This window comes from Pelobates fuscus, chromosome 1 (genome assembly GCF_036172605.1).
Source record: "Pelobates fuscus isolate aPelFus1 chromosome 1, aPelFus1.pri, whole genome shotgun sequence".
Classification (NCBI taxonomy): Eukaryota; Metazoa; Chordata; class Amphibia; order Anura; family Pelobatidae; genus Pelobates; species Pelobates fuscus.
In genome coordinates, this window is record NC_086317.1 from 402,655,741 (window position 1) to 402,681,695 (window position 25,955).

The window sequence follows — 25,955 nt, forward strand, 5'->3', positions numbered from 1 at the left end:
CATACTTCCAGAAATTCGTATGGAAACTACCGAATGACCCGCCGTTCGGTAGAAAGAGCCCCATAAACAAGGGAATTCATTCAAACCCTCTCCAGGCTCTATAACACAGGCAATTCGCCTGTTTTCATTCCCTTGTTTGTGACCGACCGCAGGGCCAAAATGCATGGAACTGTTTTCGGATACTTTACCCATGCGGTCGGTCAAATCTTTGGAACCCCATATCTCACGAACCATTCATCCGAATGGGCTAATTTTTAAGTATGTTGGTCCCCCAGAATAGAGCTATCTGGGGATGTTGGATTTGTGGATGTACCCCAAGTATTTAGGGTACATCCAAAACTCGGGGAAAACTGTGTACACAATAAGGGGATTATGATGCTAGAGGAGGGGAGGAGATCTGTGGGAGGTTACTACTTAGAGATTGGATAATGTCTTAAGTGTTAGAACCTCCTCCCTTGCATGGGAGAGGGCTTTATAAGGAACTGTGGAATAAAGCTAGTCAGACTACTCCTGAAACTGTGTGTCGTCCAGTTATTGGGATTGCGATGGGGATACTGCTGTATTACTTTACCTGCTGGAAACCTTGCCTGTGGACTTAACATCACCTTGTTCCTGAGCCTCACTGGGATCTCTAGTGGAGAATAGCTGTGCAAGATCGGCTCTCCGCTACATTGGTGGCAGCGGTGGGATCCAAACTCACAGAGGAACAAGCGTAAATGGAGTACGGATGGAGATTGATTTTTCTGCGCTAAAACGCTCCACGCTAAAGGACCTCCTAGAGGCAAGGGGTATACAAGCCAGCAATAAGAAGAAAGCAGTACTTGTTACAGAACTCATGGCAGAGTACAGAATGGAGGGCGATTCAGTTCCGGCACAGAGGGAGCCGGGAGGAACACCACAAGGATCGGAATTCCAGAGGCAGGTTCAGTTCAGGCTATCCTTTTATGGGGAAAACCCCCCAACAGAAATTGTTACCAGGACAATGGCCGAGGTACAAGAATTCATCCTAAGGACACAGGCACCAGAACAAAGCTCTGCAATTAATGTGCCACAGGAAGGTAAGCCTAAAATACCATACCAGGCTTTTAAAACATATGTGGAGGCAGAGGAAGATATAGACGCTTTCCTGCAAGACTTTGAAAGACTGTGTGCACTGCATAAAATTAACGCAGAGGACTGGGTACCTATTTTGGCCGGAAGGTTAACCGGGAGGGCAGCAGAGGCATATCGGACTGTACCTAATGACGAAATAAGGAATTACAGTAAAGTGAAAGAAATTATACTCGCCAGGTATGCTATAACACCCGAGGCATACCGGCGGAGGTTCCGGGATCTAAAGAAAACAGAGAAGGACTCGCACGCAGAGTGGGCATGCCGTTTACAGGGGGCAGCGCTCGGGTGGGTGCAAGCTAGCAAGGCACGTTCTATGGAGGATGTAATACAAATGTTGCTGATGGAGCAGTTCTATGAGGGAGTAACCAATGAGGTCCAGGAATGGGTAAGGGACAGAAACCCTACTTCCCTTACCGAGGCGGCTAGGAAAGCGGATGACTACCTGGATGCACGCAGGTCACAAAAACCTGCAGCTCCAAAAGCAACCTTTAAAACATTCGGGGGAAACAACTATGTTGGCCAGGGGCCAATACCTCACCACTATTGACTTGTGTAAAGGGTATTGGCAAATCCCCCTGGCCCCAGACGCCATCCCGAAGTCGGCCTTTGTCACCCCATTTGGCTTGTACCAGTTTAAGGTCATGCCATTTGGGATGAAAAACGCCCCAGCCACCTTCCAAAGGATGGTGGATCGACTCCTAGATGGATTCCAGGACTATACATGTGCCTACCTGGACGATATTGCTATTTTTAGCAATACGTGGCAGGAACACTTAGCTCACATCGGAGCTGTACTAGATAGGATAAGGGAAGCAGGTCTGACCTTGAAGCCGGCCAAGTGTAGTATCGGCATGGCTGAGGTACAATACCTGGGACATAGAGTAGGGTGCGGTAAACAAAAACCCGAACCCGCCAAAGTAGAGGCTGTAGCCCAGTGGCCCACCCCTAGGACTAAGACCCAGGTTTTAGCGTTTATAGGGACAGCAGGGTATTACCGGAAGTTTGTTCCCAATTATAGCGCCCTGGCCAAACCCCTCACTGACCTGACCCGTAAGAACCTTCCCCGCCAAGTAAACTGGACCCCGGAGTGTGAGCAGGCATTCCAACAATTGAAAAATGCACTGATAAATGCCCCTGTCTTGGCAGCTCCCAATCCAACTAAACGTTTTCTTGTTCACACAGACGCTTCTATGTTTGGATTGGGGGCAGTACTGAGTCAAGTCGGGGCTGATGGCGGGGAACATCCAGTGGCTTACATCAGTCGCAAACTGTTACCTCGAGAAGTAAGCTACGCCGCCATCGAAAAGGAATGCCTGGCTGTGGTGTGGGCCCTAAAGAAGCTACAACCCTATTTATATGGACAGCCCTTTTCCTTGCTCACGGATCACAACCCGTTAGTCTGGCTGAACCGGGTGGCTGGAGACAACGCCAGGCTGCTGCGCTGGAGTTTGGCGCTACAGCCTTTTGACTTTAATATCCAGTACCGGCCGGGTAAGCAGAATGGAAATGCTGACGGGTTGTCAAGACAAACTGACTTAGAGAAATGATCCGTGAGCCCCCGGACATCCCCAAGCCGATCCGTGTTGGATCAGACTGTGTATGCCGGCTTGTGGGCAAGGGGGAGCAGTGTAGCGGATTGGTACCGGGCTGTCCCACGACATGTATGAGAATAAGTGTATTTGGTCATATGGCTGGTTTAATGTGTATGTACATGTATAGAAAGCATGGTATCCGGGTATAATGACAGTTAAATGTATGTAAAGAATTGTATTCCTCTAGTTGTTCGGTAGAATCATTCAAAATAAAACAAGGGAATGAAACTACCGAACAACCAGACCACCCAGGAATGAGTGTGCCTCCAATTACCGTTTGCAACAATGTTGCAAACAGGTAATTGGCAATCAGTGCAGTGTGGTCTTTGTCCTCTGGGTGGCCGCCATTCGGGAAACAAACACGTGGCGGCGGCCATCTTAAACTACCGAACAGCGGTGTTTTGCCGTCGAGTGTCTGGAACTAAAATCGGACACTTGACTAGGCAAACACCGCTGAGACCTCCATACTTCCAGAAATTCGTATGGAAACTACCGAATGACCCGCCGTTCGGTAGAAAGAGCCCCATAAACAAGGGAATTCATTCAAACCCTCTCCAGGCTCTATAACACAGGCAATTCGCCTGTTTTCATTCCCTTGTTTGTGACCGACCGCAGGGCCAAAATGCATGGAACTGTTTTCGGATACTTTACCCATGCGGTCGGTCAAATCTTTGGAACCCCATATCTCACGAACCATTCATCCGAATGGGCTAATTTTTAAGTATGTTGGTCCCCCAGAATAGAGCTATCTGGGGATGTTGGATTTGTGGATGTACCCCAAGTATTTAGGGTACATCCAAAACTCGGGGAAAACTGTGTACACAATAAAAGGATTATGATGCTAGAGGAGGGGAGGAGATCTGTGGGAGGTTACTACTTAGAGATTGGATAATGTCTTAAGTGTTAGAACCTCCTCCCTTGCATGGGAGAGGGCTTTATAAGGAACTGTGGAATAAAGCTTGTCAGACTACTCCTGAAACTGTGTGTCGTCCAGTTATTGGGATTGCGATGGGGATACTGCTGTATTACTTTACCTGCTGGAAACCTTGCCTGTGGACTTAACATCACCTTGTTCCTGAGCCTCACTGGGATCTCTAGTGGAGAATAGCTGTGCAAGATCGGCTCTCCGCTACACACACTGACACAGAGCAGAATAGGGACTGTTCCCCCTACATAGGGTCACTTGGCAGATATGGATTGACACCTGTCCTTCGAGACCATGATACACACTGACACAGAGCAGAATAGAGACTGTTCCCCCTACATAGGGTCACTTGGCAGATATGGATTGACACCTGTCCTCAGAGACCCTGATACACACTGACACAGAGCAGAATAGGGACTGTTCCCCCTACATAGGGTCACTTGGCAGATATGGATTTACACCTGTCCTCAGAGACCATGATACACACTGAAACAGAGCAGGATAGAGACTGTTCCCCCTACATAGGGTCACTTTGCAGATATGGATTGACACCTGTCCTCAGAGACCATGATACACACTGACACAGAGCAGAATAGAGACTGTTCCCCCTACATAGGGTCACTTGGCAGGTATGGATTGACACCTATCCTAAGGATCCCTGATACACACTGACACAGAGCAGAATAGGGACTGTTCCCCCTACATAGGGTCACTTGGCAGATATGGATTTACACCTGTCCTTCGAGACCATGATACACACTGACACAGAGCAGAATAGAGACTGTTCCCCCTACATAGGGTCACTTGGCAGATATGGATTGACACCTGTCCTCAGAGACCCTGATACACACTGACACAGAGCAGAATAGGGACTGTTCCCCCTACATAGGGTCACTTGGCAGATATGGATTTACACCTGTCCTCAGAGACCATGATACACACTGAAACAGAGCAGGATAGAGACTGTTCCCCCTACATAGGGTCACTTTGCAGATATGGATTGACACCTGTCCTCAGAGACCATGATACACACTGACACAGAGCAGAATAGAGACTGTTCCCCCTACATAGGGTCACTTGGCAGGTATGGATTGACACCTATCCTAAGGATCCCTGATACACACTGACACAGAGCAGAATAGGGACTGTTCCCCCTACATAGGGTCACTTGGCAGATATGGATTGACACCTGTCCTTCGAGACCATGATACACACTGACACAGAGCAGAATAGAGACTGTTCCTCCTACATAGGGTCACTTGGCAGATATGGATTGACACCTGTCCTCAGAGACCATGATACACACTGACACAGAGCAGAATAGGGACTGTTTACCCTACATAGGGTCACTTGGCAGGTATGGATTGACACCTATCCTAAGGATCCCTGATACACACTGACACAGAGCAGAATAGGGACTGTTCCCCCTACATAGGGTCACTTGGCAGATATGGATTGACACCTGTCCTCAGAGATCATGATACACACTGACACATTCTCACCATATCATTATTTGGGGCATGCGGCAACTAAACAGCGAGTAAACTAGCCACCAGCAGATTGCAGGCACCATAAACACATCCATCAGTTGAAATAGCTATGGTGCCTCGAGTGTCCCATAAATAAAGCTGACCTGTCTGTTACCTAGAGAAACAATTATATAATTTAAAAAAACAAAACATCATAGCTTCAAAATGGCATATTGTTTACGCTTTTTAATAGTTAATGGTATTATTGTAGATGTTTTTGGTTTTCCATACATGACAAAATATGCACAGTGACGAGTTACAGTGATAAGAATCAAACAGTTAAAGATTGACACGTTGAGAAACACATAAAGAAACATAAAAAGTAGAACTCTTAGGTTGTTCTAAAACATTACCTGCTGTTGGTTAAAATTATAAGAACATTGCTCAAACACCTCATCTTTAGTTTCTATTGTTCTCCCCAGCTTCTGAAGTACCTAGAATACAAAATGTTATACCCAAATAAATAATTTAGATTTATAAACGAGTGTTGTATATCGAGTGCATTGGGAATCTTACATGTACAGGAGCATAACACCCACCTCTGCAAGGTGGTGACAGTTTTCCTTTACTGATGGCCATTTATTTATTTATTTATTATCATTACATTTTTTATGCTTAGGAATAGATCACCAAACTAATGCCATCTACTCAATGTTGACCCCTGTCACAATTTAAAAAAAAAAAAAAACTATCTAAACTCAACAGAGTTAATTTACAAAAGGTATCTCTGCTGAAAATGGAACAATCGGCAGGGATATTGGTTTCCACTGTAAATTGCATAGCTTGGGGGAAAAATGAGACAGAGGGGATATGATAGAAACATTTAAATACATAAAGGGAATCAACACAGTAAAGGAGGAGACTATATTTAAAAGTAGAAAAACTACCACAGCAAGAGGCAGTGGCGGATCCAGAAGCTAATCTCGGGAGGGGCACTGGCAGATTATTTTAAGAAACAATCCAGGCACAATAACCACTACAGCTCTCTGTAGTGGTTTTGGTGCCAGGAGTTGCTGTGGCGCCCTCCCAGAGTAAGTAGTCAAACCGTTTAAAAAAACGTTTGATAACTTACCCAGGTCTGCCGGGATAGGGGTTGTAGTGTGTATGTGTTTGAGGGGTGCAGTGTGTGTGAGGGTCGCAGTATGTGTATGGAAGGGTAGTGCGTTTGTGAGAGGAGTGCAGTGTATGTATGGGGTAGCAATTTGTATATTGGGAGCAGTGTGTGTATTGGGAGCAGTGTGTTTGTGTGTGAGTTGCGCAGTGTGTTTTTGTGTGAGGGGTGCTGTGTGTATGGGGGGCAGTGAGTGTATTGGGAGCTATGTGTAAGGGGGGGCTGTGTGTGTGTAAGGGGGGCTGTGTATGTAAGAGGGGGGCTGTGTATGTGTAAGGGGGGGCTGTGTGTGTGTGTAAGGGGGGGCTGTGTGTGTGTAAGGGGGCTGTGTATGTAAGAGGGGGGCTGTGTATGTAAGAGGGGGGTTGTGTATGTAAGGGGGGCTGTGTATGTAAGGGGGGGGGCTGTGTGTGTAAGGGGGGGCTGTGTGTGTAAGGGGGGGCTGTGTGTGTAAGGGGGGCTGTGTGTGTAAGGGGGGGCTGTGTATGTAGGGGGGGCTGTGTATGTAAGGGGGGCTGTCTGTGTAAGAGGGGGGCTGTGTATGTAAGAGGGGGGCTGTGTGTGTAAGGGGGGGCTGTGTGTGTAAGGGGGGGCTGTGTATGTAGGGGGGGCTGTGTATGTAGGGGGGGCTGTGTATGTAAGGGGGGCTGTGTGTGTAAGAGGGGGGCTGTGTATGTAAGAGGGGGGCTGTGTATGTAAGGGGGGCTGTGTATATGAGGGGGGGGGGGGGCTGTGTATATAAGGGGGGGGGCTGTGTATATAAGGGGGGGCTGTGTATATAAGGGGGGACTGTGTAAGTAGGGGGGCTGTGTGTGTAAGAGGGGGGCTGTGTGTGTAAGAGGGGGGCTGTGTGTGTGGAGGCTGTGTATGTAAGGGGGGCTGTGTGTGTAAGAGGGGGAGTGTGTGTGTGTAAAAGGGGGCTGTATATTTGTGTGTAAGGGGGTGTGTATGTAAGGGGGGCTGTGTATGTAAGGGGGGCTGTGTATGTAAGGGGGGGCTGTGTATGTAAGGGGGGCTGTGTATGTAAGAGGGGGGCTGTGTATGTAAGAGGGGGGGCTGTGTATGTAAGAGGGGGGCTGTGTGTGGTGCAGTGTGTAGGGGGGCAGATTAAAGATATATTTTTTTAAATTATTAAATAACTAACTAAATATAGCTAATGTCCCCCCTCCCTTCTTACCTTAGCTGAGGGAGGGGTAGACATTGCTTTCTTCCAGTCCCTGGTGGTTCTAGTGGGGGAGTGAACTCTAACCTGCAGCTCAGGCTAGAGTTCACTCTCGCGAGAACGGAGCGTTGCCATGGTAACGCTCCGTGCTCGCGAGAGGAGAACCCGGCGGAGCTGTAGGTTAGAGTTCCCCCGGGTTCTCTCTCTCAATCCCTCCCCTGCCGGCCGCCCAGCAATCTGCCTGTGGGCCGGGGAGGGAGATCACTGATCTCCCCTCCGGTACGTGAAGGCAATCAGCAGGGCTGGTGCTTGGATAGCACCAGCCTTGCATGGGCCGGCATGGGAGCGCCTCGGGCAGCAATATTTTCTCGGGGGGGGGGCAATTGCCCCGTTGCCCCCCCCCTGGATCCGCCAATGGCAAGAGGACAGTCTTAAATTAGAGGGGCAAAGGTTTAAAAATAATATCAGGAAGTATTACTTTACTGAGAGGGTAGTGGAGGCATGGAATAGCCTTCCAGCAGAAGTGGTGGTGGTGGTTAACATAGTGAAGGAGTATAAGCATGCGTGGGATAGGCATAAGGCTATCCTAGATATAAGATAAGGCCAGGGACTAATGAGAGGGTAGTGGATGCATGGAATTATTACTTTACTGAGAGGGTAGTGGATGCATGGAATAGCCTTCCAGCTGAAGGGGTGGTGGTTAACACAGTGAGGGAGTGTAAGCATGCATGGGATAGGCATAAGGCTATCCTAGACTTAAGATAAGGCCAGGGACTAATTATAAGTATTTTGAAATATTGGGCAGATTAAATGGGCCGAATGGTTCTTATCTGCCGTTACATTCTATGTTTCTATGAGGGTGTTTAGAAAATTGGGCGGACTAGATGGGCAGAATGGTCCTTATCTGCCGTCACATTCTATGTTTCTATGTAATACAACACTTTGCTCCAGAATTGCTCTTTATACATAATCACCAAGGTTCTATCACACCACAAGTGGCCCTGAACACTAGTGATAGTTTTTCTGGCTCCCGTTTATACATGTATATGTATAATATATAATGCAGGACTCTTACTCTTGCTGCTGCCCTGCAAGATGCATATTTTTTATGTTTGCATGTAAAAATGAAATCTGCTTATTTTATTGTGGGCTCAATTCTGCAACCAATGCCAGATTTAAAATAGTAACTGGGCAAAGTCATTTTTTAAACACAGCTATAGCTTTTACCTAAAACAGGGTAACCTTCATAACTGCTGCCAAATGTAGCCACATAGAAAGTTCAGTGATGTCTAAACAAACAATGCTGTGGATTATGCTTCCTGACTAACTGGTGTTTTACACCAACACTAGCAATTTCACAGGAAGTTAAAACCACTGCGCATTTAATAATACCCTTTTTAAGCCTTTCACAGCATTTTGCTTCCTTTATTCTTTCAAGCATTTTATCTGCCAATGCAAAGGTCAGGTTAAAATGCTACTTATGCAAGGTTATTTAACTAAAGGGAGAATTAAAAGTTAATTTCAAAGAAAAGTCAGAGTACCCAAACTGGAAGCATAGCTGACTGGGAAAGTTTTTTTCATTTAGGCTATTTTGACCTTAAATTTTAAATTCACTTTGACCTTTGGCTCTAGTAAATGCCTCTGACAAATTAGGGTAACAATGACTATAATTTGGTGACCCTGATGTTTGTAAACTGTGCAAAATTAAATTCATAAACAACTGGGAGCCATGGATTTGGATTAGGATGACAATACATATTGCACTGACAAAGGTAATCTGTACGCCAGAGGTTTTGGCAACGTCTGGCTGACCGATCACAGGTGCTATCACCTCCCGCCACCTCACAGCCTTCCAATCACATGCTGGGAACTATTTCCTCAACACAGCCGGAAGTCTGCCAGCAGCACGGCTCCCACCTACCCACATCCCATGCAGCACAAGAGGGTGGTGAGGGTGAGCTTTCTGCCCACTCTTCTTCCAAGCCGGGGGCTCAACTGGAGGTAACCCCCAAACCGCCGTCCATACACCTGAAGATCCCACCAGGAACCGGTAACCCCACAGGCCCACGATCCTGATGAAGGGATCGATGGATTAGAGGCAAGGGCTTCCACCAAGGCCTTGGGCCGAAGACACAAGTTGCAGAGGTCCCACAGTCCCACACCCTGGCAGCGTAAATTTGTCCACAGCCCTTACAGACTGGAATACTGAAATGGTGAGGTGATAGCGGAGGCTCCATTCCTGCAATGGCCTGGACTATCACAGGGCCTGAAGGGACTCTCCAGGGACACTCCAGGGAATAAGCTGACAGCCAAGGCACCTCGGAAAGATTTTGCACCAAAAGAATGGGATCCAGACTCAACGGCGAACATAATTTACTATAAATGTTTTGGTTTATTTAGGCCTGTTGCCCTCTTATCTTATTTTCTTCTGTTACCAATATTACGCTATTATGCCGCTATTATGCCACTATAATGCCCGCTGACTGTGCTCACTATTAAGGCATGTATGCTAGCCCAAGGGCCACCTATCACCCTAAAGGACCCCAGTGGTTTAAACCTGCACCGCATCTTAGAATAACCATTGATGCCACCTCACTATTCACAATTTACTGATGCTTTGGTATGCTTAACACTACTAATCCCTGTGCTTCACAACCTCTAGGATGTGTATACTCTGCCTGCTACTACTTATGTAGTTTATTTACCTCAGTCTAGATAGCCTTTCCTGTGGCGACACTATGTTATATTGTTGACCTAGACGAACATCCTTAGCCTGGTACCTAGCTTGTAATATTCAGTAAAAAAAAAAAAAAAGAGATGTATTTCTTGCTCAGAGTATTGCGTACCTAATCCTGTATGTCGACCATGTTGCCAAGCTGGCTTGCTCTGCACTATTGTTTTGTCTCTGCTGTATAATGCTTTAATCTCAATAAAAAAAAGAATACAAAAAAAAAGAAATAGCAATTTGTGTTGCATAGGATGAGACAAAACAATGAGGTGATAGTGGAACAACTGGGAAACAAGACAGGTACTCTCAGCAACGATGCTGCCCAAAGAGCACCGACCGATCCATCCACAAAATATGCGGGTTGGCCTGAAGAATTGTCAGGTCAGCCTGGTGGGAATGAGTATATTGACTGAAGCCCATCCCAACAGCTGCACTATATCATGCACAACTTTAAATCATAAGAGTCTATAAATTACATTGTGATACCAAATCTTTGAATCAATTCAGAGTATAATGCAAAGCAACATTTGTAAATGCTAAATCTCCTGTGTTAACCCTATTCCAAGCTATGTTAACAAACGCTGCACCCACTGCATTAATACCTTAGCGATACACCCACAGCAACACCCCACTGTGCTGTACAATTAACTTCAGATAATTTAAATGATTTACATAGTGCTAACATATACAATAGGTAAACAAGACTAACCATTCTAACAAAATATTTTTGACAAACAGGAACAGCAGGTCAATGTAAAGTGCATTAAGGTAGCACTGTCACCAATGATGTAATTGGAGATGTTATTTATCTTTCGTTATTACATGGTACTCTAGGCCAGTGTTTCCCAACCCAATCCTCAAGGCACACCTACCAGTCCAGGATTTAAGGATTACCCAGTTTTGTCTAAGGTGTTTTTAGAAAAAAAGAAAAAACACCTAAGACAAAACTGGGTAATCCTTAAATCCTGGACTGGTAGGTGTGCCTTGAGGACTGGGTTGGGAAACACTGCTCTAGGCTAACGATGACATGGGGCCAAAATTAGACCTGGGACCCCCCTCCTCATCAACAGAATACTACCAGAGTATGCAGTAATTTATGAACTGACAGATATGGAAAGATATTTTCATATTTTAGGTAAATACTGGCTAACAATTAAAATGTATATGAATTTCCAACAATTCACATAACCCTCTGCAGGAATGTGTGTGTACAACCTCTTCCTTGTTTTTTGAGGAAATGAAGAACATGTCATAATGATGAGGCAAACATAAATTACTTATTTTATAACTCCTACTACTGTCGCTGTTTTATACTATTTTAGTGAAACCAGATAATGAACAAATAAAGCTGCTAAAATGGGTCATAAATGGGCTACAGAGAGGACTACACTTTCCAGCATTTGGGAGTCCCTGCACAACCTGGCCCATGACATGTGCCCATCCTTTTCTAACATGGGATCAATTTAAGATACACGCATGTTTTGGTTGGTTTTAAATATGAATCACATTCTCAATAGTTTGTTGCTGACTGTCCCAAGGAAATTTGTATGTTTAATTTTGCTCAACCACTCTAACAACTGTCATGGGGCATTATACGACGTTTCACTCAATGCTGCATGGCAAACCATTCGTCAGCTTGTTGTTTTGCTATGTTTAATTCTCTTTTCAATGGCTACCAGTGTCTCCAATATGACCTAATCAAAGAGCTCACCCTTTGGCACTACACCAGTTGTATTGACCTATCAAGCTCAGATAGCCAAAGCCTAAATGTCTAGTTTAGGGGTTGTCAGCCTTCAGCGCTCCAGATGTTGTGGACAACATCTCCCATAATGCACTTAGAACTATAAATGCTGGAAAAGCATCAGGAGAGATGTTGTCCACAACATCTGGAGTGCAGCAGGTCAACAATATCAGGGCAACTGTTTATTCAGATAATCTTAGATCTAAATACTTCTGTAAACAGCGACGTATAGATGCAGGGCACAGATATTGCAGCATAAAAACTAATGGAAAGAAACAACCTTAAATATTCTTAGTAAAAGCATAATGTAGAGGAAAAGAAAAAAAAAATACACACCAAACAGCTGCAAAAAGCAGATGTATTGGACTGCATATAACTGGAATTGATCAAGTAGTCCAACAAAAAATAATAAGAAGAATTGATAAATATGCTAGATATCCTTATGAAAGAGTAAAGCTAAAAAATAGATAGGAATATTATATCATATCATATGCCCCTAATAGTAATGCTATATTATAGTCTATATAAGCAGAATTGACACAACAACTGGGCTTTAAAGGACCACTATAGTGCCAGGAAAACATACTCGTTTTCCTGGCACTATAGTGCCCTGAGGGTGCCTCCAACCTCAGGGACCCCCTCCCGCCCGGCTCTGGGGAGAGTAAAGGGTTAAAACTTACCTTTATTCCAGCGCCGGGCGGGAGCTCTCCTCCTCCTCTCAGCCTCCGATCCTCCCTTTCGGCTGAATGCGCATGCGCGGCAAGAGCTGCGCACGCATTCAGCCGGTCTCATGGGAAAGCATTTACAATGCTTTCCTATAGACGCTTGCGTGCTCTCACTGTGATTTTTCACAGTGAGAATCACGCAAGCGCCTCTAGCGGCTGTCAATGAGACAGCCACTAGAGGTTTTGGAGGCTGGATTAACCCTCAGTATAAACATAGCAGTTTCTCTGAAACTGCCATGTTTATAAAAAAAAAAAAGGGTTAATCCAAGAGGGACCAGGCACCCAGACCACTTCATTAAGCTGAAGTGGTCTGGGTGCCTAGAGTGGTCCTTTAATATGCCAGGCTCTATGTGGTCTCTTCTATATATGATTACTATGTCTAATGAAAAAGAGAAAAAAAGGGCAAAGAGAGTATATTAATAAACATTCAAAAACTACCACTTAATAAAAGTCTCCAAAAAAGTTCTTCCAAAAAAGGTCCCAATGGATATATGGGTAAGTGTAATGGTCTCAAAATATCAGTATACAGAATATTTGACACAAAAACAGTAGAAAGTCCAAAGGAGGCTATAAATATATACAGTAAAGAAAGAGTTGAAAAATATATAGATATCATGATGCTTAGGATGCTCACGGCATATCTGACAACGGTGCTTGCAACAGCACTGAAACACGCGTCAGGCGTTTCTTTGTCTTCTTTAGACATCACATTTATTCACATATTCATAGTATGACACTGTAATTATATCACTCGTCCTTGTTCTATGTTTTAATAGATAGGTAACAATTCCTACCACTGTTAGAGGTTTGAGTACATGTAGCCAGCGGATTACATATTATCAGATACATTGTTGCTATTTAGGCTGCTATTATTTTGAGTCATAAGTTTAAGCAACTTTAGTTACATTTGTCTTGCACATCAGTTCTTACTATTTACTCTGTCTATAGATATGCCGTGAGCATCCTAAGCATCACGATATCTATATATTTTTTTACCTTTCTTTACTACCATGTATACTCAAGTATAAGCCGACCCGAATATAAGCCGAGGCCCCTAATTTTACCCCAAAAAACTGGGAAGACTAGGGTGGGAAATGCAGCAGCTACTGGTAAATTTCTAAATAAAATTAGATCCTAAAAAAATTATATTAATGTAATATTTATTTACAGTGTGTGTATATAATGAATGCAGTGTGTGTGTATGAATGCAGCGTGTGTATGAGTGCAGCATGTGTGTATGAGTGCAGCATGTGTGTATTAGTGCAGCGTGTGTGTATGAGTGCAGCGTGTGTGTATGAGTGCAGTGTGTGTGTATATGAGTGGTGTGTGTGTATGAATGCAGTGTGTGTATGAATGCAGTGTGTGTATGAGTGCAGTGTGTGTGTATGAGTGCAGTGTGTGTGTATGAGTGCAGTGTGTGTATATGAGTGCAGTGTGTGTATGAGTGCAGTGTGTGTATTAGTGCAGTGTGTGTATATGAGTGCAGTGTATATGAGTGCAGTGTGTGTATGAGTGCAGTGTGTGTATGAGTGCAGTGTGTGTGTATATGAGTGCAGTGTGTGTATATGAGTGCTGTGTGTGTGTGTATGAATGCAGTGTGTGTTTGTATGAATGCAGTGTGTGTGTGTGTGTGTGTTGCAGAGCCTTGGTGGGGGTGGGCAATTTTATTATTATTATTTTTTTTTTATTATTTTAATAATTTTTTTTATTATTATTTATTATTTTTTATTTTATTTAATTATAATTTTTAATTATTATTTTATTTAATTATTATTTAATTTTTATTTGTGCCCCCTCTCTGCTTGATACATGGCAGGGAGGGGGGCTCTCACTCCCTGGTGGTCCAGTGGCATTGGCAGTTCAGTGGAGGGGGCTGTCAGAGAGTGCTTACCTCTCCTGCAGCTCCTGTCAGCTCCCTCCTCCTCCGCGCCGGTCCGTTCAGCACCTCTGTCAGCTCACACTGTAAGTCTCGCGAGAGCCGCACTGTGACCCCCAGTCTGTATTATGGCAATGTAAATTGCCATAATACAGACAATTGACTCGAGTATAAGCCGAGTTGGGGTTTTTCAGCACAAAAAATGTGCTGAAAAACTCGGCTTATACTCAAGTATATACGGTATATATATTTATAGCCTCCTTTGGACTTTCTACTATTTTTGTGTCCAATATTCTGTATACTGATATTTTGAGACCATTATACTTACCCATATATCCATTGGGACCTTTTTTGGAAGAACTTTTTTGGAGACTTTTATTAAGTGGTAATTTTTGAATGTTTATTAATATACTCTCTTTGCCCTTTTTTCTCTTTTTCATTAGACATAGTAATCATATATAGCAGAGACCACATAGAGCCTGACATATTAAAGCCCAGTTGTTGTGTCAATTCTGCTTATATAGACTATAATATAGCATTACTATTAGGGGCATATGATATGATATAATATTCCTATCTATTTTTTAGCTTTACTCTTTCATAAGGATATCTAGCATATTTATCTATTCTTATTATTAATTTTTGTTTGACTACTTGATCAATTCCAGTTATATGCAGTCCAATACATCTGCTTTTTGCAGCTGTTTGGTCTGTATTTTTTTTCTTTTCCTCTATACAATTTGGGGTTAGGCCCCTGGAGACCTCTGGAGTCTCCAGTAGGTACTGGGTAAGTTTACTTACACCAGTGACGCCAACTCTGTTAGGCGCTACATGGCAATGGTTTACTTCCCTCATTCATAGTCCTCAAAAGCATAATGTGAAATATGACATAAAAACGTCCATGGAGGTAAAAAAAGATTGACTTTACTTACTCCTATAAGAACGTAATAACGACTGGACACAAATTTGCTACATATGTTCGAAAACAGCAAAAACGGTTGTAATGTTAAATATTAAAACTTCCAAAATCATACATTGGTTATTGTATCTTACATATTGTTCTCAATACGCCAACGTGTGCTGTTTAGAGAATAAAAGTGTATACCAAACGGATTCTATACAGAATATGAGATGCATGTCTAAATGAAAAGAATAAATGTGATATATATCTAAAAACCTGACCTGGTGGTAAATAAATAGGGAAACACATGGTGCCATCTAATTCAAAAAGGCATGTATTCTAATTTTTGCTTCAATTATTATTGGTCTACAAGGAGTTAAATAAGTCTGATTTCCTGTTTATTTGTATATTTTAGAAAACAATAGATTTGGAACGTTTTGGTATCTGTAATATAGCACTCACTTCCTGGAGTCATTATACAGTAACATCTTAATAGCTGTCAAATTTGGATATTTATTTTGAGAATAGTATTCTACATTGTAAGAATCACTGTACTTGCGTTTCATCCCCCTATGTGCCAATGACATTTTTCTTGCCAGCTTTTCAATAAGGTCCCCAAACACTGTATGTCAGAATGTATTATTGTTCTCCTGTTTACAACTCTATCCATCTCTGCTATTGCTAAATGTTTGGGCTATTCTACATTGGAAAAGGATGATTAAAGACAGATACGATAGATACGATGGCTTAGACCAGGTGTAGGCCACCTTCAGCACTCCAAATATTATGGACTACATCACTCTTGATGCTTTGACAGCATAATGGCTGTAATAGCATCATGGGAGTTGAAGTCCACAGCTTATGGAGTTTGGAAAGGCTACCTACCCCTGGCTTAGACTGTCATTTTAACTTAAAGGATTAACGAGCTGATGGTATGAAGAATCCTTAATAACTCATTAGTAGGTCATGTTACCTTTTCTTGAGCACGACTCAATCTCTTCTGGACATTTTTGGCAAAGATCCCTGCACCTCCTTGCTTTGCATCAGCCATGGCTCTTTTAACACTGAAGTAATACCTTGCTGTTCGTGAGATTTTTTTTTTTTTTGTAACTTTTGTTAAGAAACAGAAGCGTCAGCTCCTCCCAAGCTGTTCTTCTTCCGTTGTGAAATAATGGGGCTTTCTCATGAACTTTAAAGAGGAAGTTCTACCTTATATTGGAGAATGTAAAAAAACAAAAAACTTCACTTATTATGATACAAACTAAGTCCTTGATTTTATATTTTTGGATATCGTCAAATGATTTGATATTTAAAAAAAAAATATTTTAATATTTTGATATTTTTGATATAGTGATATATTTTTTTATTTTCTTAATATTTAAAAAAAAAAAGCATTTGAAAAGTTGATTCAAAAATATGAATATTATATCTTGGCCTAATTGTGTTATATCCTTTGAATTACTATGGGAATAATTCACTGAACACAGAATCGCAGCACATTAAAAACGGAATTGTAAATGTAAGGCTAAAATAATCGATTTGGAAAACAAAATCTCACTCAGTTATGTTCAGAGCTTGATTATTTTTGTCTGAATTTTGCACATCCAATTTCAATTTACAACTATTCTGTGTTTAGTGAATAAACCTCTCTCTCTTGGTTGAATTTAAGAAGTAGAAATTCTTTTGTTGTTATTCCTGTATTTCTCTTTTTAGAGTGAAGTAGTGCAAATAATTCTGTCTAGAACAAGAGAAACATTCGAGGTTATTTACGAAAACTGAAAACTGACATCTAAATTGCATAATTTAGGCAAACAGCTAATTTGGGGAGACTTTTAAAAAATCAGATTCAGATTTCAATTTGCTACAATCTAGAATTTAACTCAGTGAATATAGTGGAAAGATGCTATGAGTGGCAATTCTGTTTTTTTTCTTATATGGTCAGATGACCAGGCATAAAGCATTTCGGCAAAAAGGTCTTCATTATGGAAGCCTTATTAAGACAGTAAGGCTAAAATGTCGTATGCTTGGTGTATGTGTGCACATGTGAATTTTCCTTATGCTAGACGTCCAGTGGAAGCCCTTCATTCAAACCATTTTGCAGCTGTTCGAGAAAAAAACAGGACTCTCCCCAAAACCCATAGCCAGGGTGGATTTATCCTCCTTGCTGACCCAATACCAATTTCTTCAATATGCCCCCTACCCCCTGGCTATTCACATATACATAAATGCAAATAGTTTAGCGTATGCGATTGGATGAGTACATGGAGCTAGCTTGGGGTATGTGATTGGATGGGTGGATGTGACTAGTTTTGGTTCTGTGGTTGGATGGGTGAATGTGACTAGTTTTGGTTCTGTGATTGCATGAGTGGATGTGACTAGTTTTGGTTCTGTGGTTGGATGGGTGGATGTGACCAGTTTTGGTTCTGTGGTTGGATGGGTGAATGTGACTAGTTTTGGTTCTGTGATTGCATGAGTGGATGTGACTAGTTTTGGTTCTGTGATTGGATGGGTGGATGTGACTAGTTTTGGTTCTGTGGTTGGATGGGTGAATGTGACTAGTTTTGGTTCTGTGATTGCATGAGTGGATGTGACTAGTTTTGGTTCTGTGGTTGGATGGGTGGATGTGACCAGTTTTGGTTCTGTGGTTGGATGGGTGAATGTGACTAGTTTTGGTTCTGTGATTGCATGAGTGGATGTGACTAGTTTTGGTTCTGTGATTGGATGGGTGGATGTGACTAGTTTTGATTCTGTGATTGCATGAGTGGATGTGACTAGTTTTGGTTCTGTGGTTGGATGGGTGAATGTGACTAGTTTTGGTTCTGTGATAGGATGGGTGAATGTGACTAGTTTTGGTTCTGTGATTGGATGGGTGGATGTGACTAGTTTTGGTTCTGTGATTGGATGGGTGGATGTGACTAGTTTTGGTTCTGTGATTGGATGGGTGGATGTGACTAGTTTTGGTTCTGTGATTGGATGGGTGGATGTGACTAGTTTTGGTTCTGTGATTGGATGGGTGGATGTGACTAGTTTTGGTTCTGTGATTGGATGGGTGGATGTGACTAGTTTTGGTTCTGTGATTGGATGGGTAGATGTGACTAGATTGGGGTAGTTGAATTTGACTAGGCGATGTGTGACAAGGTGATGCAAGTGACATGTTATATGGCTGAGTGGTTTCCCGAAATAACACATACATCCTAACACAATCCTAACACATACACACCCAGCCATAATACACTTTGTGTGAAAAATACATGATAAAAGTGTAAGTTATATTATTTGTATGCACTAAACATTAACTTAACTTGTGTGGAAATAAATATATATTGTATAGATGTACTGTATTCATTTGTGTGTTGCACAGCAGACCTACTATGCAAGTGACCTACGGGAGAGAAAACAAAAGCCTGGCCACTGATGAGAATGCATTGGGTGGAAGTTAACATGCCACGTGTGAGCAGCTGTGTGCGGTCGAGGTAACTTACACTCACTGTAAAGACATCAATGGGACATTGTAGGAGACTCCTGGACAGCATGGACAGTTAAAACTATTTTAACTGATAAGGACCCCAACGGCCCTTTAGAATAGTGCAATGCTTAGCAATATGTGTGGCACATACCATTTCATAGTCCCAGGCCTATCTCCTGGTTTCCCAAGTAGCCAGTTCAATGTGATCCTGAGACCAAAGTCTTGTGGGGAGTCCAAACCTGCACAAATATGTGTAATTCACACAAGATTGTAATATATCATGTGTTGTTTTAAATTTACCTAATTTTAAGACCTGCTAAGGAACAGATGATTGTTATTATGTCCTGGTATTTAAAACCAATTCAAAGAGAGTGTACTTTCTTTTACCCATGACTGTATATATATATATATATATATATATATATATATATATAAAACAAGATCCAACCTCTGGCACTCAACCTCCAATAGTAGTAATCCACAGACACATACCCGGGTGCATCCCAGCAGACATGTAAAAGAATTGAAGACAGGAGCACTCTCTGGGATTTTTCAAATTTGTATTAATAAGTAATCACCACCTCTACATCAACGTTTCGACCCTTCTGGGCCTTTATCAAGACAATGACAGTGCCAAAACAATGCCTATATATACAGGAAAACTAAATGTATAACTTACCCCATCTGCGCGAAAAGTTTTCTATCCACTTCCGTGTTCCGTGATTGTGCGCATGCGTATGAACGTGTATCCGTGCGTACTGACGTGATCAAAGTGCGACCCGGTGCGTCTGCGTGTGAACGTGCAATCGTGCGTGCTGACATCATAATAACGTGCACCGGACACCTTCTGTGTCTAAACAACCGTTCCCATGGATACACCTCCGTGACATGTATGTTACAAGGAGGAAAAACACTACTATGTCCAGAATAGACCAGCCAAGTATTCTGTGAAACAATACCTCAAGGACTATATACCATGCCATAAGTTACTCATGCTCAAATAATGACTAAACAACTAACCTTGGTCCTAAAATTAACCTAGATAGTGTGACATACGTACCACCATACTATAGATCAAAATCTAAAATGGCCAAACAAAATGTGTATATATAACCATAACCACACTAAATCCTGAATGTAAGCCAGTGTCCATGTAAATCAGTGTACAGTGTATGTACATAAACCAATGATGTATATAAGAAGTGTTGCAAAAGTTTATGTGTATGTAACTAAACCCACATTAAATCCTAAATATGAGCCTGTGTGTCCCATGTGAATGTGTGTACAGTGTATGTGCAAAAACTAATGGTGTTTAAAAATGTGGTGCACCCAATAAAATCAGTGACAATCAAAATAAGTGCCCCACACCCCCAGTGACCATCCAGTGTGCCCCTCTGGAGCCCATCCCCATTCAACCCTAGTGAGTGGCAGTGTCCAGGTCTAATAAAATAACAAAAGCCAGATGTAACAGTCATACAGCAAATCATAAATATATAAACACTCACTCTACAAAATCCAACATATACAGACTAAGTCTATCCTGCCATCCTACTGACTGATGTTGAATCACTAACAGAAGGTGATATATTAAATCATACGCTGTCCTACATCTAGGACTGCGCTACATGAGAATGCAGTAACTGTGCATATTAATGAGTATCTGCCATTAAACAACCATTTTATCAACGAGTATCCAAAAATGAACTAAACGATATATACTCATTGAGCCCTCTGGGCTGAACAGTGTCCAATTGTCTGATCCAAAATGTCTCTCTCTGTAATAACAATCTGGAACGATCTCCACCTCTGGGTAAAACCGGTATTCTGTCTATTGCCATAAATTTGAGTGTGGGCAACCTATGATTATATTGCAGGAAATGTTTCGCCACCGGTTTTTCGGTCTTTCCATCTCGAAATGCTGTTGTGATGGCCGATCTATGCCCTCTGATCCTATCCCTTAGAGTCAAATCCGTTTTGCCAACGTAAAACAAACCACAAGGACACGAAATTAAATATACCACATGATCTGTCAAACATGTAATATAATGCGATATTTTGTAGCGCCTGCCAGAATGCGGATGACCAAAAGACGAGCCAGTGAGCATGTGTCCACATGTAACACAGCCTGGACAGCGAAAACATCCCTTTCTCTCTGATATGATAGGAACCAATTTGTCTCGTGGTAGATCCGTTCTCATCAACAAATCCTTAAGGTTCCTATTTCTGACGTGCGATACTCTGGGGGTATTGGAAAAAATCGTGCTAAGGGTTGTGTCCGTGGACAGAACATTCCAATGTTTTCTAATGCTTCTAGTGATGTCATCACTGGCCGAGTGGAATCTCATAGGTATAGTGATCTGGGTCCTTACCGTACGAGAAGTGCCTTGTCCAAAAATTTCATAGGCACGATCTAAAGCCTTCCTCAAAACCTGCTTCCGATACCCTCTCTCCAGGAAGGCTTGATGCATGTTCTCTATTTGTAGATCTCGTGTAGAGTCGTCCGAGTTGTTTCTCATCACCCTGAGAAATTGGGAAATTGGTAAGGACTTTTTTAATGCCGGAGGATGACAACTAGGATGACAACTAGTGAAATTTATGGCAATAGACAGAATACCGGTTTTACCCAGAGGTGGAGAGGTGGAGATCGTTCCAGATTGTTATTACAGAGAGAGACATTTTGGATCAGACAATTGGACACTGTTCAGCCCAGAGGGCTCAATGAGTATATATCGTTTAGTTCATTTTTGGATACTCGTTGATAAAATGGTTGTTTAATGGCAGATACTCATTAATATGCACAGTTACTGCATTCTCATGTAGCGCAGTCCTAGATGTAGGACAGCGTATGATTTAATATATCACCTTCTGTTAGTGATTCAACATCAGTCAGTAGGATGGCAGGATAGACTTAGTCTGTATATGTTGGATTTTGTAGAGTGAGTGTTTATATATTTATGATTTGCTGTATGACTGTTACATCTGGCTTTTGTTATTTTATTAGACCTGGACACTGCCACTCACTAGGGTTGAATGGGGATGGGCTCCAGAGGGGCACACTGGATGGTCACTGGGGGTGTGGGGCACTTATTTTGATTGTCACTGATTTTATTGGGTGCACCACATTTTTAAACACCATTAGTTTTTGCACATACACTGTACACACATTCACATGGGACACACAGGCTCATATTTAGGATTTAATGTGGGTTTAGTTACATACACATAAACTTTTGCAACACTTCTTATATACATCATTGGTTTATGTACATACACTGTACACTGATTTACATGGACACTGGCTTACATTCAGGATTTAGTGTGGTTATGGTTATATATACACATTTTGTTTGGCCATTTTAGATTTTGATCTATAGTATGGTGGTACGTATGTCACACTATCTAGGTTAATTTTAGGACCAAGGTTAGTTGTTTAGTCATTATTTGAGCATGAGTAACTTATGGCATGGTATATAGTCCTTGAGGTATTGTTTCACAGAATACTTGGCTGGTCTATTCTGGACATAGTAGTGTTTTTCCTCCTTGTAACATACATGTCACGGAGGTGTATCCATGGGAACGGTTGTTTAGACACAGAAGGTGTCCGGTGCACGTTATTATGATGTCAGCACGCACGATTGCACGTTCACACGCAGACGCACCGGGTCGCACTTTGATCACGTCAGTACGCACGGATACACGTTCATACGCATGCGCACAATCACGGAACACGGAAGTGGATAGAAAACTTTTCGCGCAGATGGGGTAAGTTATACATTTAGTTTTCCTGTATATATAGGCATTGTTTTGGCACTGTCATTGTCTTGATAAAGGCCCAGAAGGGTCGAAACGTTGATGTAGAGGTGGTGATTACTTATTAATACAAATTTGAAAAATCCCAGAGAGTGCTCCTGTCTTCAATTCTTTTATATATATATATATATATGTGCATAGGCGTGCGCACGGGGTGTGCCGGGTGTGCCTGGGCACACCCTAATCCCCGCGGCACGCCTATGGATTGAGTCCTGCAGGAACGGAGTTCCTGCACTTTTTTGTGCAGGAACACCGTTCCTGCAGGCACTCAGCGCCCCCATTCCTCCCCCCATGTCCCCCCTGTCATGGATGGGAGGGGGGGGCAAGAGGTGATGGACCCCCCCCTTTCCCCCCCTTTCCCCCCCTTCCCCCCTTCCCACCCCCCCCCCCCCCCGGTCGGCTCTCTCAATATCAGCCGCGGTGAGGGAGCTGTGAGCTTTCTGCTCCCTCTCGCCGCGCGCTGCTTGCTGATGCTGGGAGCCGGAATATGACGTCATATTCCGGCTCCCAGCTACAGCAGACAGCCCGCACGGCGAGAGGGAGCAGAAAGCTCACAGCTCCCTCGCCGCGGCTGATATTGAGAGAGCCGCCCGACCCACTGGACCCCAGGGACAAGTCCACGCCAGCACTCCAGGTAGGGAGGCTGGGTGGACATTTTTTTAATTAAAAAAATAATAATTTATGTGTGTGTGTGTCTGTGACTGTGTGTGTGTGTCTGTGACTGTGTTTGTGTGTGTCTGTGTGTGTGTGTGTGTGTCTTTGACTGTGTATGTGTGTGTGTGTCTGTGTGTGTGTATGTGAATGTGTGTGTGTGTGTGTCTGTGAATGTGTGTGTGTCTGTGAATGTGTGTGTGTGTGTCTGTGAATGTGTGTGAGTGTATGTGTGTATGTGTATCTGTGAATGTGTGTCTGTGAATGTGTATGTGTGTCAGTGTATGTGAATATGTGTGTCTGTGAATGTATGAGTGTGTCTGTGAATGTGTGTGTCTATGAATGTATGAGTGTGTGTGTGTCTGTGAGTGTATGTGTGTGTGTTTGAGTATGCGTGTCAGTGTGTGTATATATATATATATATTTATATATATACACACACACATATACATACACACACTGGAGTGTATATTATTTTTTTGGGGGGGTGGGAATCTTGGTTCCCACACTTTATTCCCCAGGACTTTATTCTCCCCTGTCGGCTCACGCAGAACCGGCGCTGAGTGTCGTCTCTGCTCTAAGCCTCCATGGGCCGGCGGGGAGATCAAAGATCTACCTCACCAGCCCACAGCAGCATGAAGGGAGGCAGGAGAGGACCCGGGGAGCTCTAGACAGCAGCTCCGCCAGGTTCCTCTCGCGAGATCTGAGCGTTGCCGCGGCAACGCTCAGATCTCACGAGAGTTAACTCTAGCCCCGCAGGCTAGAGTTCACTCTCCACTGGACCACCAGGGATGGCACATGGCAGCAAGGATCCCCCCTCCCTACATAAGGTAAGAAGGGAGGGGGGATATTTACTAATCTGCCCCCACCTCCACAATCTGTCCAAACATACAGGACACACACACACATACAGCACCCACACACAAAAAGCACCTACAGACATACAGCACTCTCACACAAACAGCACACACACAGCACCCAAACAGCACCCACACACATACAGTACACATACAGCACCCTCACACACACAGTACACTAACCGCACCCTCAGAAACACACACAGCACCTTTACAAACACACAACACCCTCACACACAGCACATTAACAACACCCTCGCAAACACACACAAACAGCACCCTCAGAAATACACGACACCCACACACATCACACAAACAGCACCCTCACACACACAGCACCATCACACACACATCACACAAACAGCACCCTCACACACACAGCACCCTCACACAGCACACTAACAGGACCCTAACACACAAACACAAACACCCTCACACACAAACAGCACCCTCACACACACACACACACACACACACACACACACACCCTCACCCACATAGCACACTACCAGCACCCTCACACATACACACACACAGCAGCACCCTTACACACACCACCCTCACACAGCACACTAACAGCACACACACACACACACACACACAGCAGTGTATGTATATATGTGTGTGTGTATATATATATATATATATATATATATATACATATACATGCGGCGTGTGTTTGTGCTTTAGGGTGCACACCCTAATGCAATAGGCTGCGCACGCCTATGTATATGTGTGTGTATGTGTGCGTGCGTGTGTGAATGATCTGTAGTGCAGTGCAGTGCTTTACACAAAAGAATAAACTGTGTTTTTGCATTTGCACTTAAATTTACTTTATGTGAGTCAATTAATGGTGTATTTTGATATGTATTTATATATACAAGAACAGAGAATATGAGAACTGTGAGGATGGACAAAAGCTTAGAGGAACTCAGTAGCTTGCCCTTCAGTAAATCCCAGCTCAGGTTTCAAAATAGTTTTTGCTAACTTGTGCCAATACAGAGAGAACATATTCCAAAGCATATCAGGTTCATCCCACCCATAAGAGTAGGCCAGAACCGAAATTTCGGCAAGTTCTCTCTGCATGAGAGATACAGCAACCTTGGATGATTGTTTTGTCCTTCTATGGGCATTGATAGCAAGGTGTAGCTGATATCCGTCAACGTACAGTAAGCACTGGGTCCACATCTGGATTAAATTTTCAACTTGGGGAGAGCCAAGTTAATGAATTCCATCAAAAACAGAGAATATGAGAATGGACAAAAGCTTAGAGAAACACAGTAGATTGCTCTTCAGTAAATCCCAGCTCAGGTCTCAAAACTGTTTTTGTTCACTTGTGCCAATACGGAGATAACTTATTCCAAAGCATATCAGACTGATCCCACCCATAAGAGTTGTTCAGAACTGAAATGTCAGCAAGTTATCTCTGCACAAGAGATGCAGCAACCCTGGACAATTGTTTTGTCCTTGTATGGGCCTCGTCAGCGAGGTGTAGTTGATACCCCTCTAGGCACAGTGAGCACAGGGTCCACGTCTGGATTACCCAGACTGCATAACAGTGGACCTTTTTGCCTCCAGAATCAATTATTGTCAAGAATCCTCACCATCTGATCATTCAAGAACATTTACACTTGGTGGCCTGGATGATTTCTGGGGATCCTGACATATCAAGGGTCTATCACAGATGACTAAGGACCCATTATGGGATTCTTGGGCATTGGGCATCAGACATTGTAGCTGTCCACATGGAATTCATGGAATAGTTGGT

At 43.1% G+C, this 25,955-nt stretch overlaps 1 protein-coding gene across 1 annotated transcript in view; it reads right to left on the reverse strand.

Annotated features, from left to right (window-relative positions):
* The window catches only part of BIN2 (bridging integrator 2), a 281,878-nt gene extending 265,344 nt beyond the window's left edge, over window positions 1-16,534 (reverse strand). The window contains exons 1-2 of the mRNA XM_063427997.1: window positions 16,377-16,534; window positions 5,513-5,593 (exon numbers count right to left, since the gene is read on the reverse strand). Coding sequence (XP_063284067.1) covers window positions 5,513-5,593; window positions 16,377-16,454 — 159 coding nt within the window. The 5' untranslated portion in view covers window positions 16,455-16,534. The remainder of the gene's footprint in view (window positions 1-5,512; window positions 5,594-16,376) is intronic.
* Between the last annotated feature and the right edge of the window lie 9,421 nt (window positions 16,535-25,955).